Raw genomic sequence first — 12,638 nt, 5'->3', positions numbered from 1 at the left:
GCTTATCAGATATGTTACGCCTAAATGTTGTTTGACCGTATTAAATTCGATAATTCTGGCACACCGTCAAAGCCGTTAATCAGGTCATGTAGAGTATATAAGGAAGGAACCACGTGCATTAGATCGGAAGCGTGTGTCTCTGACACATCTGAACATCGATCGCTTACCCCAGCCGATCTGCTCTGATGATGTCTAACGTACACAAGTCGGTGCTCCCGATGTCTCGTCGCACGGTTGAGCACTGCCCGTTCCAAATTGCCGCATAATTGTGGCTAGGGTGTACAATCGGCACTTTCTCCTGTAGGTTTCGCCACTAAAATGGGGAGGGTAGCTACGTACATATGCGCTTCCATGTGCTGGCACTGCTCGAGGCAGTCTGCCATACATTTTCACTCAGCGACGATTTTTGGATCAGAATATCCCGAGCGCGAACACGCTGCTCACGGGACACATTTCTGCAAGGATCGTATCCTTGTCCTATTAGCCGCCTCTTCGCCTATTCCAATTTCGCCTAATGAGATTTTTAGGATTATGAGGGTGAGAGGTGTGCCTGCCATTAGGCGAATGGGACTGTCGTGTCATCTCATTAGGCGAAATATGGGACTAACAATAAGTGGGCTTTACTACATCACTGATTGACGTCGGTAAGGAATGGCTCCGTCGATGTGTGCACTCTGGTCACCTTATAAATTTCTAATTACATATGGCACGTCCCCTAAAATGAAACTGCCCTCCAACGAAAAAATGGCTAGGAAGCAAGCGAGCTGGTGAAGATGATGCATAATGTAAAACCCCGTTCCCTAGTCTCGGGGTTTTACCCCTTCAACGTTTTCGCGAATAAAGGGAAAAACTCATGCAGCGGGAAAGCCAAGGAAAGCTGCAAATGAGCGCTCCTCAACACTGGGTAAAACATGGCGGCACCCTTGCTTGTGAACGCGGTGGAGCAAACTGCCCGCTGTTTAACGAGATGCACAAATAATTTGACGCAGCTTTGCGTTTATCGCATTTTATCTAGTCAAGCTGAAAATCGTGAAAAAGGATGGCAGCGCTTTTTGTACGAGATGCTCGTCCAACACGCTGGCCATAGGTCGACACTGTCAGCGGACGAGTGGACAACTATCAAATCGACGCTCGTCAAAGAAAAGAAGAGATTCACTTCCAACAATTTCGATGCATCTGTCATGCTCTGCCTTGCTTCCAATGGAAATTATGACCTTTCAAGGTCTTTCATCGAATTTTTGCGTAGTACAGGCAACGGGCCGAGCAATATCACACTGTCGTACTACATGTTGCAATGTGAAGACGAAAGTGAAATCATCGCTTGCTACGAGAGCATCAAGAAAAGAGGGACCAATATGTTGGACCCGCAAACTAGAGACAGAGTGGTGAAGAGTCTGTGTAACACAAAGCTGTGGAGAGAGAGTTTGTCCCTGATAGACGAGTTCAAGAGCATCTCTCTGCCATCTGCATATACATTAATTGCAATTTCCGATGCTGCATTTCGCGATGGGGATTTTGAAACTGCTTGGAAAATGCTTCAAGGAGGCACTGAACTTCAACAGGACGAAGGTTCGAGTGCTATGGTGGCTTGCGTTCAAGCTGCTACCAAACTTCTGGAAAACGGCAAAGCTGACGAAGCTAAAATACTCATATCCAAGTTGTTACAATTACTTTCATGCAAGGAACTTGTGCCGTCAGAACAGGTAGCGGTTGCACTCAAGGAATACTTCGAAAAGTATGGCCTAACATTCACTTTAAATGTGTCACCTACATGCAAGATGTTTACATTACTTTCAGGCAAGACAGAACACAGTGGCAGGTGACGTTTTCAGAGGTTAGCAGGTAAAGAGGGTCAGCATGTTTTTCTTTTCTTTTTTCATCATATCTCAATGCAGCAGTTTTCCAGGCAAGGCACGTGCTCCTCTTGCATGCGCAAATTGGAACAGGATGTGCTTACGGCAGAAGAATTCGCAGAGCTGCGTTCTGCCGTGTTAAACAGCGTAATGAAAGGCTTCGACCTCTTCATCAACACGACACCGGAGGAGCTTAGTGCATTCGAAAGCTTTATGCGGAAGAGAGACCCGTATGATGTTGTTTTAGATGGACTAAATGTTGCAATGCAAGGGACAAGAACTCCAAAAGAAAGGGCCATGATAGTGAGCATACTTCAATAAATCTACTCCCAATTATTTTTATTAATTTTTTTATACCACATAAAAATGATAGGATTTTCAGCGTAACTAATATTATTCTGTCTTTGCTGCGTAGTTGCTGAAGGTTGTAGAGCACTACGCTAAACTCGAAGGGAAGAGGGTCCTCGTGATTGGTCGGAAGCACATGATGTCGTGGCCGCGGAATACGATGCGAAAAATAAATGGCCTTGCAACGTGCTATTTCACCGAAGACATGTGAGTGCCAGCGACGAAGGAACATATCCTCTCTGTATTCCTTTGTGCAGGATCGTTAAGGTCTTACCTTCTCCCCCTTTTTTGTCTTGCACCATGCAAACAGATCGGAAGACGACCCGTTTCTCCTGTGCGCCGCCGTTTTGTGCGGACCCCACGCGGTCGTCGTTTCTAGGGACCTTCTCAGAAACCACAACTTCAAGCTCAAGAATGTTGGCCTGAACTCGGTTTTTCAAAGATGGCAAAAAAGCCACCAAGAAGTGCTTTTCTGGAATTCTGGAAAAATGACAATTCTGGTAACTAGTTGCTTTTCTGTTCGGCGATAGCTACATGCCGCGTATGGACTCCTTAGATCACATTTAGTCCTTTCTTCCTTTTCTATTAGAAACCTCCGCAGCACCGGCTGGTTGCACACGGAAGCGACAGAGAAGGCTGGCACATACCGTACAGCAGTGGGGTGGAACTACAGCCGTACGAAATTCGAAGGACTTGGTTGTGTATCAGGAGGATGGCAGATGACAACAAGCAGTTGGGTGCAAGGAGGAAATTGGTTCCCTCCACAGATAGATGACTATGTAGAAACTGTGTAATATAGGTACTGTGGCTGTACATACAGAGTGGACAGTTCAGCATAGCGAAAATAATTTAAATTGCCATAACACACGTCGAATGTGGTGATCTGTATGGGATTACGTCAACATGAAGAGTACTGTACTGAACTTACAAGAATTGCTTGTATACTTAGTATGTGTGTGTATATAATATGATGTGTTTCTTAATGAATTACTGATACAGGGTGATGCACAATTTTAGGAGAAACTTGCACACCTGAATAACGTAGTAAATATTACAACCCTTGAACTATGCAATGCTACGTTGTACTCTCACATAATGCGATTGAAAAGAGAAAAAACCAAACCATAAGAAACTGGATGCTTTACACTTTATGAGTGCACAAATGATTGTGACCAGATGATTGAACTAACAACCACTTTACTTGAATGATGATTGCATCAGATTCTGCTTTGCTAATCCTATCCTCCAAAGCAACTCTTGGGATTATGGAAAGCCCAAAGGAAGTGTATCTCACAAATCCAGCACCACACGTTATACTCATCGTGCAAGAACACAAGGCGCATGTTGAGCAAACTGTAAATACATTTTATTCCAATGGCTCCTGCATATATTGCAAACACAATTCAGTATGACAATCACATACCTCACAATGAGATTATAACACCGGACAACTGAGAAAGCAGCTATATTATCATTTGTTGCTGTATTGATTGAACATGTCTTCGTACACCAGAAAAACGATGGTATATTTCTATATTGCTACGCTAAAACAGAAAACCAGTGCTAACAGATCTTGAATTCCTGCTAAATAAATGCCGAGATACCAGCTCCTGCACAAAAATATTCTAGGTCTTCAAACGCATAAAATGAACTATAGAAAGTATACTCGAAAAACAATAAGGTCAACAATAACATGAAACATGTATATATTGGAAATGGCAATCAAAAGGCAGATGGGTACTGGCGGGACTGCGCAAAATAACACACTATGGCCGAGAAGCGCTTACGAACTGCCTATGCGACATATACGGAAACAAAAAGAGAACAAAATGCACAACCTCTAGTTCCTGTCACGCACAAATAGAAAATTAAACAGCTTCTTGCTGTTGAGCATGAGCCGCCAGCAATGGAACTTTGTTCCTAACGTCCGTCTTTAGAGTGTGTTGCTGCCTCTGTTTCCGTGCTCTGTGGTTCAGATATGTCTTCGTAAAGATCGCCCCAAATATGATAATCACACCCACAATTCCGAGCGGTTTCAGGGTGTGCCTGTATATTATGCAAGACAGCAAAACGGCAACCGCCTGCCTCACCGTCATCGTTATCACGAAGACGACCGGACCGAATTGCGATATGGTATAGAAAACAAACAACTGCCCCGTCGCGGAGCAAATCGATAGGAGGAGACAGTCGTAGAAGAAGGAATGAAATCGGAACATAAAATTAATTGAATCAAACAGAGCGCCCTGTTGCAGGAGTGACACCAGCGTGAGCAAACAGGAGAAGAAGTTCACTCCGCACATCATCTGCGCGGAGCTCATGTGGTAACTGCGGAACAGCTCGCTCTGCCAGTTGGAGGTGAAACTGTCGAGCACCATGTAGCCTGCGAGGATGATGATGCCCGAGAACGTGGTCGAGGTTGCAGTGTGTGCGTCGCTGGATTCCCGTGAGAGGAGGAAGAGGACCATGCCGAGAGAGATGGTGGCGGCGACGGCGTACTCGTAGCAGTCGTAAGACTTGCGCGACACCACCTTGCCCATGAGCATTACTGGGATTATTTTTGATGCTTTGGCTAATACCTGGAAAAAAAAAAAAGTTTGAAGCTGCATCAATTTGTGAATCAGAGAGAAATATACATAGAGCCTGAAGTTTTAGGGTTTAACCCGATTCTTCCCCGAATTTGCACCCCGAATTGAAAGTTCACTCTTTAGGGTGAAACCCGATTTTTACCCGGCAAATTCCCCTCACTGGGATGCCTGTAGGAATGCACTAACTTACTTGTTTGGCAGCAAATGCAGTTACATCACCGTTTGTACCAAACCACTACAGTTAGCTTGAGTAACTGAGCCCAATTTCTCCCCGAATTTAGCATACTGGAAGTTTTTTCGCCCGAATTCGCATGAATTTAGTGCACATGTTTATTTACCCGATTTTTACCCCCCAAATTTAGAAAAAAATATTTCCCGAAAACTTCAGGCTCTAAATATACATAAGACAGTTTTCCCTAATTTTGGCTCCTGTAAGATAGGTGCGAACTAAACTCTGCACCTTTCACGTTTAGCACGAGAAAAAGGAAAACTATGCGGTTGATGTAAACCTGCTTTTAGCTGTTAAAACACTCTAAATTATGCTTATGTTAGATGTCAAAAATATATCTGACGAAAGAAACATACAGTTTTTTGTAACTATCAGCTTTCTGAGCTGAGCATCTTGGGAGGAGCAATTCCCTGCAGCTATCTGCATAGCCATCATGCACTAATTTTTTCAGTCTCTCATTTTTGTATCATCATCATCAACATCATGCATATTTTGATGCCAAAGCAGCTAGCTTTGTTTTATTTTATGTTTTTCCAGTTTGCATTTAAAATAGGGCGTATGAGATGGAAAATCAAACTGCATGTTCGTTACTGCACAGGCACCCATTTCTCTACAAAATTTTGAGAACCATTTTGAAGTTCTGACAGACATTAACACTATAGAGCTTATCCACTGACGTCACCCCCTCTAAACGGCACTAGCTTCGCAGAGCTTTCCATTGGCTACAACACGCTACTTAGAGGACTAAAAAACACAAAAATTACAGGGACACAGTGCAAGGACTTGGAAACCCTAAATGAATGGTGAGTTTGATGATTGTGAGGTCCAGGACAAAAAGAGCTCAGCTCCTCCATCACTGCAGCAAGACCAGTACCTACTGTGGCGCTCTTCTGCGAGTGACCATGCAGTTGAACCTCTCAATAACGAACGTCGATTTAACGAAATCCTCTGTTTAACGAAAAATTTCCGTTGCACGAGCGCGTCCCCATAGACGCCAATGTATTTTTGAGCTCAATTTAACGAAATACGTTCGTTTGGTCACCTCTGTTTAACGAAGTCCCTGGGCTCTTCTGCGCGTGTCTTTCCCCTTCACCACGAAGAAAAGGATGAGAAACTTTCCCTCTCCGTTGTCCTCACGTGGGTTTTCGTTGGTTACTTCGGTGTTCACGTGCTGTCTTGCCGACGTGTGCGTCGCAGCCGCCGGTAATCGGTGCGCCGACGCTGTTTCAAAACCGGCACGAGGGTCTCTTCGCAGCTGTTTTCGGACAAGAAAACACGCGTTGCTGACATTTGTTGCTGACATCTCGCGAAGTCTAATCTGCTTGTGTTGATGCCGACGACAGTACGTTGCGGTTTTGTGCCTTTTCATTACTTGTTTTTGTTCACGCCGCTAATGCTGACAGTGGTAAAATGGGCATGATGCCGCTGCCGTTCAGGGTTCCATCGGCGCAGACATCTACGTGACATGTACCCATTTCTCGTTCTTTTCGGCGGTGTACTATTGTTCTTTCCGGACGTCACGAGTGCAAGTGAACGAACCAATAAACTTCGATACGCGAGCGCGTAGGGGAAAGCAGTCGAGGTTCATCCGGAGTTACGAAGGTTATGAACGCTCTGAGCGACATTGTGCACAAATGATGCGTTACCTAGCATTATGTAATGAATAAAGCGTGATATTTTGTGCCCTTCTTAGCTTAGTACCTGTTTCATGACAAATGAGGTTTTGTGGAACGCACGGCGCTGGTAGTGCGGTGGCCATCTTTGTTTAACTTGGCGTGTTCCATTTAACGAATGTCTCGATTTAACGAAACAAAGAGTCAGCATTTACAAATTCGTTATATAGAGGTTCAACTGTATTAGGAATTGCCTAAGAGCGACAGCATTTCTACGCACGTCTTCTCACCTGCGTTGGAAAGCTGACAAACTTGAGCGCTTCGTACTGACACCAACTGCTCATAATGTTTGAGAAGGAGCAGTAAGAATACTTGTAGAAGGGTACCAGGTGGCGTGGCTGGGAAACTATAAGGATGTACGCTCCCGATAGCAGAAATGCCAGCACCCTATTCACGAAGACTAGGAACTGGGAGTCCTTGAAATGTTCGCCTTCTGTTGAGATGACCCCGTAGTACTTCTGCGTCATTATCTTCTCTTGCAGAACGCCCCATGTTAGATAGGATACCTGCAATCAAAAACACGCCGTGTAGCGTGAGTATTTGTACTGATCAGTTTGTGTTTCTGTAAAGTTGTATAGTACAAAATACCTGCAGACCCAGGAAGCAGTAGCCAAGGACAAACATCTCGTTGACGAAAGTCCTTTGCGGTGTTCGATGTGATGGGGGTTCCGAGGAGCCACCAAGCTCAAGGCTGGGCTTTTCGGACTCATTTCCGAGAATGCAAAGACGCAGTACACGAAGAAGAAATCCATTTGTGCCTGTTGAGCCAAAAAACATTTATATACAAAATTATAAAACATATTTAATTTCACCCATCTGGCGTCCACAGCTCTATTTGTTCAGAATTTGTGTCCATACCAAACGAAATATTTACGTTACGTTACGTTACGTTACGTTACGTTTTGTTTCAGTGTGTGCTTACGTTGAGGATGTCCCCCTCTTATTCCTGTGGTAGTGAAGTTTGTGCAGAATTTTAAAGGCACGTTTGTGTTAAGCAGCCGTCACTTACGGGTCACCAGAACTTACCTTTGCTTTCGAGATATTTTGTTCGCTTGACGTAACATATAACTGCAGCGCCTGGTAGGATGACGATGCAATAACCGAGGACATTCACCAACAGTCTAACTACCCAGGCGTCGTCAGTGGAAGGCACGTCGGTCGGCATGTTGAGTGTGACTAGCGATTCACCATAGCAATGTATCCGTTAAAGGCGAACACTGCTTGTTCCGTGCGATGTGGCAGGCAAACAGGGCGAAACAGGTGCACGAACATATGCGTTTTCCAGTGGCACGACCCCGTTTGATAGATATGTTTCTTTTTACTTCCTCGTAAATATCACCTGTGACGTACACCGGTGGGCTTCCTTCGTAACCTTCTGCTGGACCTATGACTTATACATAGCTAGCTCCACGAAGTTCGCTCAGACAATGACACTGTGCCCTGCAGTCTAAGGGCAAGAATTGTAGCTATAAAACCATATGGTTGCTCGAACTGTCATCACTTTCACCTTCTGCTTCTGTTCTCTTTAGTGTTTATCATGGTGTTTATGGTCCACCCGTTTCGGGTTTCCTTCACGAAATTGGTTTACATACACATAATTTATAAGTTAGCAATGGCTCGTGTTCTATATCAAATTTTAAATATACAATATGAAGTTTTGTCATAATTTTTCATCTTTCTTGACTGTTTTGTACGGAACTTGTGGCTACAAGGCACTGCCAGTGCATAGAAAACCCGGCACGAACTTTGTGTTGCATGCAAAGTCATCATGGCTAGGGGAACGAGCGCAGGTTTTGACCGGCACATTACAATTTTCTCACCAGAAGGTCGCTTGTATCAAGTTGGTACGTAGAATATATAAGCCTGCGTTCTGCACGAGATGTACGATTTTTCAAATATCGAGTGATACGTGTATTATCAGCAAAATAGCAACACCAAAGTCGCTCCTAGCATCTGAAGCAGCTCACAAACTTTCCTGTCTTGAATATGTCCTCTTTAAAAATTTAACTGGACAAACGCTTATCATCGTGAATGGATGGACATATAAAGAAAGAAAGCAATTAAACTTAATTTAAACCTGTTCTTTAGTTGCCATTAGTGAAACCCACGTCTGTGCACCTGAAGTTTTTGTCATGCATGGTTAGGACAATGTACCGTGAGCGAAACAGCGAGGAATGCGTTGCTTATACTTCGGTTACTTCCGTAAATTGTGTTTCATTCACTCCCGCAGAATATGCTTTTAAGGCGATTAACCAAGGCGCCCTGACATCCATCGGTGTGAAAGGTGTTGACACAGCCGTCATTGTGACACAGAAGAAAGTGCCTGTGAGTTATGGTCATCAACACACATGTCGAGATGTCTTGCAAAAGTTTCTCTGATGATCCTCGTATATATTTCAGGACAAGCTTTTGGACCCCACCACTGTAACTCACATCTACAGGTTGACAGAGCGGATTGGTTGTGTGATGACTGGTGTTGTAGGTGAGTTGGGCTAAGTGATATGTTTTTTTTTTACACCTTTGTCAATCAATCATCTTTTTTCCGCTTAGCCGATGGGGAATCTCAAGTGCAGCGTGCTCGGTATGAAGCAGCAAACTGGAAGCACAAAAACAATGACGAGATTCCTGTAGACATGTTGTGCAGACGGGTGGCTGACATTTGCCAGGTGTACACTCAGAATGCTGAAATGCGTCCTCTTGGCTGCAGTAAGTCGAAAGCCATTTTGTTGTGCAAGACACAATAACAGTTCTTGCAGGGTGTCTGTCAATGAAACCGATTACAAAAAGGTGACTGTGCTTGTAGCCCATGTATAAAGCACTACTACAGACTTGGGAAATAGTCTGCTTTTAAGACCAGCTTTGTTCCGAGGAATAACTGGCTATGGGGAATACAAACATTGTGTGATGATTTTACAGGCATGATCCTCATTGCTTACGATGAAGAGAACGGACCACAGCTGTACAAGGCGGATCCTGCTGGCTACTATTGTGGCTACAAGGCGGCTAGTGTGGGGGTGAAGCAGACGGAGGCAAACAGTTATCTTGAGAAGAAGTTCAAGAAGCGCCAAGATTACAATTACAATGAAACCATCCAGGTACCTTAGCCTTGGTTCCATAGTATGGGCCTCCAATATTGCTTATCTGTTGTTGCTAGATTCTTTTACTCACGTTTCTTGTTACAGTTGGCAATCACAGCACTTTCGAGCGTGCTTTCCGCAGACTTCAAGCCATCTGAACTTGAGGTTGGGGTTGTGTCGAAAGATAACCCCCTTTTCAGGTACAGCTGTCGTTACTAAAAGCAGTCAGTACATTTGAAGAGTTGACTTCCAAAAGAAGCCAAGTCATATTTTTCTTCAAATAGTTACTTTAAAACAAAAGCGATTATGAAGCGAATAGATGCATAGGCAAAGTGAATAGAGTTTGGCACAGCGACAGTAGTGCAGTCTTTCTCCCCCTGGCGGTGGGCAGAAGAATGTTTTCTAGCATATTCTACAAGTGTAGAAGGCGCTGTTATTGATTTCACGTGTGCCGGTGTGAATTCTTTCTTGTGCTAGACCAATCTCCTCTTTGTGTGCAATGCCTGGCAAAATAACTACAGGAAATGGGGAAATAGCCCTGGTAAATACTGGAAATAACTTATCCTTGCCACCACAGGTGACTCTGGAGACAGTTAGCGAGGGCGCCCCCTGGGCAGCCCAACGAGCCCAATTTTTAACGGGACCGAATACATGTGTGGCACGTGTACAGATATAAACGTGTATACAGCATGTATCCGCAATATATTCATATTAATCACACTATGAAGCAGTGTTCACTCTTTTATGCACTTACACTTTCAATATGCAGGGGGCCATAACCTAACCCAGAGGAGCCATTCACGTGCTTATTAGAAACGACTCATCCATGCAATCCGATGACTGTGGAGGTTGTAACGCATATGGGAAGGCCACCTCGTGTCCTTGATTGCTTTGAGGCGAAAAAGAAATTGGCGTTTGAGCAGCACAAGCTGAAATATTAGTTAATTGTTTCATTAGGTGCTCTGCCCCCACTTTCCAACGCCCCTGCAAATATGTTTAGTTGGAAGAAACATCTATTCAAATATATAATTCTGTATTTGATTTGGAAATTCCATCAAGTCCAGAATTATTCGCTTCAGTATTTGAAACATTTGCACAGGCCCATTGAAATACGATTGTGAGTTACGTGACTCATTTTGCTGCAAAATCCCTTTGGCTGCGTACCTACATGTGGCAGAAGCGTGCGGCGACGCCTATGCGGAGCGCAAAATTCTTGCCGCGGTGTGGGAGAAGCTGCCTCAGCGTTTCGCTTTTCCTGGACCGAGCAATGCAGGACTTTTAGCGGCCTTTGTCCAATTAAGTGGTCGACGGAATTTCCGTCACGCTTGTTTTCTTCTGGCAACCCACGCAGTCTACAGCACGTTGATAGCGTCATCAGCGTCTATATCTTAAGAGCCGCGGAAACCACAGGCGGTAGTGTCTGCTGGGCGGCACTCTTTCTTGCCACCCAGCGGCAGTTCGCACGCGGTTTCTGCACAAGTGTACCGCACGTGAGTACGCGGCCTTTGGGCATGCAGCCTCCTGAACTGCTAGCAGGTCCTCTTGCACCACTTTTCAAAAATGACTTCTCTCATTCTGGAAATCAGCTCTTCATTTGTGATGTGATTAGATATGAAGTTTAACTTTGAATCTCTCTGCAGGACTCTCACAGAGCAGGAGATTGATCAGCATCTGGTTGCCATCGCTGAGAAAGACTGAGCTCTTTGAAGCGTTTTATAACACCATCAGTTTTGTTCCCGTCAAGCAATCGATTAAACCCTTTTGGCTAAACGTGCAGCATCTTTCTATGCATCTGAGCATCCTCATTATTTGCATGTGGCAAGTTGTGCTTGGGGGTTACTTCCTTTCCGACGCACACACACAAAAAAAGAAAAGATAGTAATACATATGCAACATGTGTGTGTGGAGAATGCATAGTAAGGTGCAACTCGGAATACAACTGTATCACTAGCCGGTGTACCAACATAAAATGTGAATATTTATTATACAAAAATGACACAACAACACAGATGACATTCAAGATTTTTGTGTGGCCAACGGGTTTCTGAGAACAAGTATAACTGAATCACCCCGAAGAAACATCTTGGAAATGTAGCGATCTTTGTTCACAGGATTGTTCTTTTTTGCCTTGCCCGTCTTCGGAATTTCTGTCCACATCTCTTTCACGTTTTCCAGCACCATGTTGCAATGCCTGTTGAATTCAATTAGCTTTCATTTACTTTGTCCTGAAAACAGGTAAGGAGTACGTGCTGTGTAATGCTTACCTGTCAAATGCTTTTACCCGTCCCAGCAACTTTTTGTTGTTGCGGCAATTGATCAGCACTTGGGTGTTGCTTTTGACAGACTGCGTGAGGACCGATAAAGGGCCTGTGTTGAATTCCTCTTCTTCCCGCTTAGCGAGCTCCTCTGGGGTCATTTCACTCTTTGGTTTTTGTAACAGACTGTAAGAAAACGTCGATCTCAACTAACCAGGCTTGAACACAAAGTTTGTTTAAGCATGACTATGGTTGCAATGTTCTTATGCGAAGTACAATGATTTACACCGCAGGACTTGAGAAGTATGGCAGTATACAAGATACTTACGACATTTTGAAGTTACTTTTCTGAGCGAAGTTTGAAAGGAACACGCGATTTATACTACAACAAATAAGCCTAGCCGCCGGTGAAAGCGTCCAATGTGCGTTGCAAACTCTCGCACCAGAACCGAAGCATCCGAAGTCTGTAAGCCAACTATCCACCTGAAGTTTTAAATCCTATTACTTGAAGGATTTGTACTCTGAAAATTTAGCACAAAATTATAAATATGTCTAAATTCCAGAGAGTCTAGTTGAAGATGATGATGGAGGTAAAATAGGAACGTTTGGCGGATTACG

At 44.1% G+C, this 12,638-nt stretch overlaps 4 protein-coding genes across 4 annotated transcripts; 2 read left to right on the top strand and 2 right to left on the bottom strand.

Annotated features, from left to right (window-relative positions):
* Window positions 1-920: 920 nt before the first annotated feature.
* LOC135396948 (mitochondrial ribonuclease P catalytic subunit-like) lies at window positions 921-4,031 on the top strand. The gene is made up of 6 exons (XM_064628196.1): window positions 921-1,735; window positions 1,798-1,842; window positions 1,907-2,156; window positions 2,269-2,408; window positions 2,512-2,701; window positions 2,791-4,031. Exons 1-6 carry the CDS (start codon window positions 1,062-1,064, stop codon window positions 2,974-2,976), a joined length of 1,485 nt encoding a protein of 494 aa, XP_064484266.1. The 5' UTR covers window positions 921-1,061; the 3' UTR covers window positions 2,977-4,031.
* LOC135396949 (adenosine 3'-phospho 5'-phosphosulfate transporter 1-like) lies at window positions 3,546-8,248 on the bottom strand. The gene is made up of 4 exons (XM_064628197.1): window positions 7,715-8,248; window positions 7,277-7,446; window positions 6,919-7,194; window positions 3,546-4,777 (listed from the first exon to the last, which is right to left on the bottom strand). Exons 1-4 carry the CDS (start codon window positions 7,851-7,853, stop codon window positions 4,070-4,072), a joined length of 1,293 nt encoding a protein of 430 aa, XP_064484267.1. The 5' UTR covers window positions 7,854-8,248; the 3' UTR covers window positions 3,546-4,069.
* Window positions 8,249-8,420: 172 nt separating this feature from the next.
* Window positions 8,421-11,550, top strand: LOC135396950 (proteasome subunit alpha type-6-like). The gene is made up of 7 exons (XM_064628198.1): window positions 8,421-8,532; window positions 8,919-9,013; window positions 9,089-9,170; window positions 9,239-9,394; window positions 9,605-9,783; window positions 9,871-9,965; window positions 11,406-11,550. Exons 1-7 carry the CDS (start codon window positions 8,457-8,459, stop codon window positions 11,461-11,463), a joined length of 741 nt encoding a protein of 246 aa, XP_064484268.1. The 5' UTR covers window positions 8,421-8,456; the 3' UTR covers window positions 11,464-11,550.
* A 172-nt stretch (window positions 11,551-11,722) lies between these two features.
* LOC135396947 (small nuclear ribonucleoprotein Sm D2) lies at window positions 11,723-12,548 on the bottom strand. Its single transcript, XM_064628195.1, has 3 exons — window positions 12,349-12,548; window positions 12,030-12,206; window positions 11,723-11,956 (listed from the first exon to the last, which is right to left on the bottom strand). The coding sequence occupies exons 1-3, from the start codon at window positions 12,351-12,353 to the stop codon at window positions 11,782-11,784; spliced, it is 357 nt and encodes a 118-aa protein (XP_064484265.1). The 5' UTR covers window positions 12,354-12,548; the 3' UTR covers window positions 11,723-11,781.
* Window positions 12,549-12,638: the final 90 nt, after the last annotated feature.

The sequence above is a fragment of the Ornithodoros turicata genome, chromosome 6 (assembly GCF_037126465.1).
Source record: "Ornithodoros turicata isolate Travis chromosome 6, ASM3712646v1, whole genome shotgun sequence".
Taxonomy (NCBI): domain Eukaryota; kingdom Metazoa; phylum Arthropoda; class Arachnida; order Ixodida; family Argasidae; genus Ornithodoros; species Ornithodoros turicata.
This window is presented reverse-complemented; position numbering and strand designations above follow the sequence as displayed.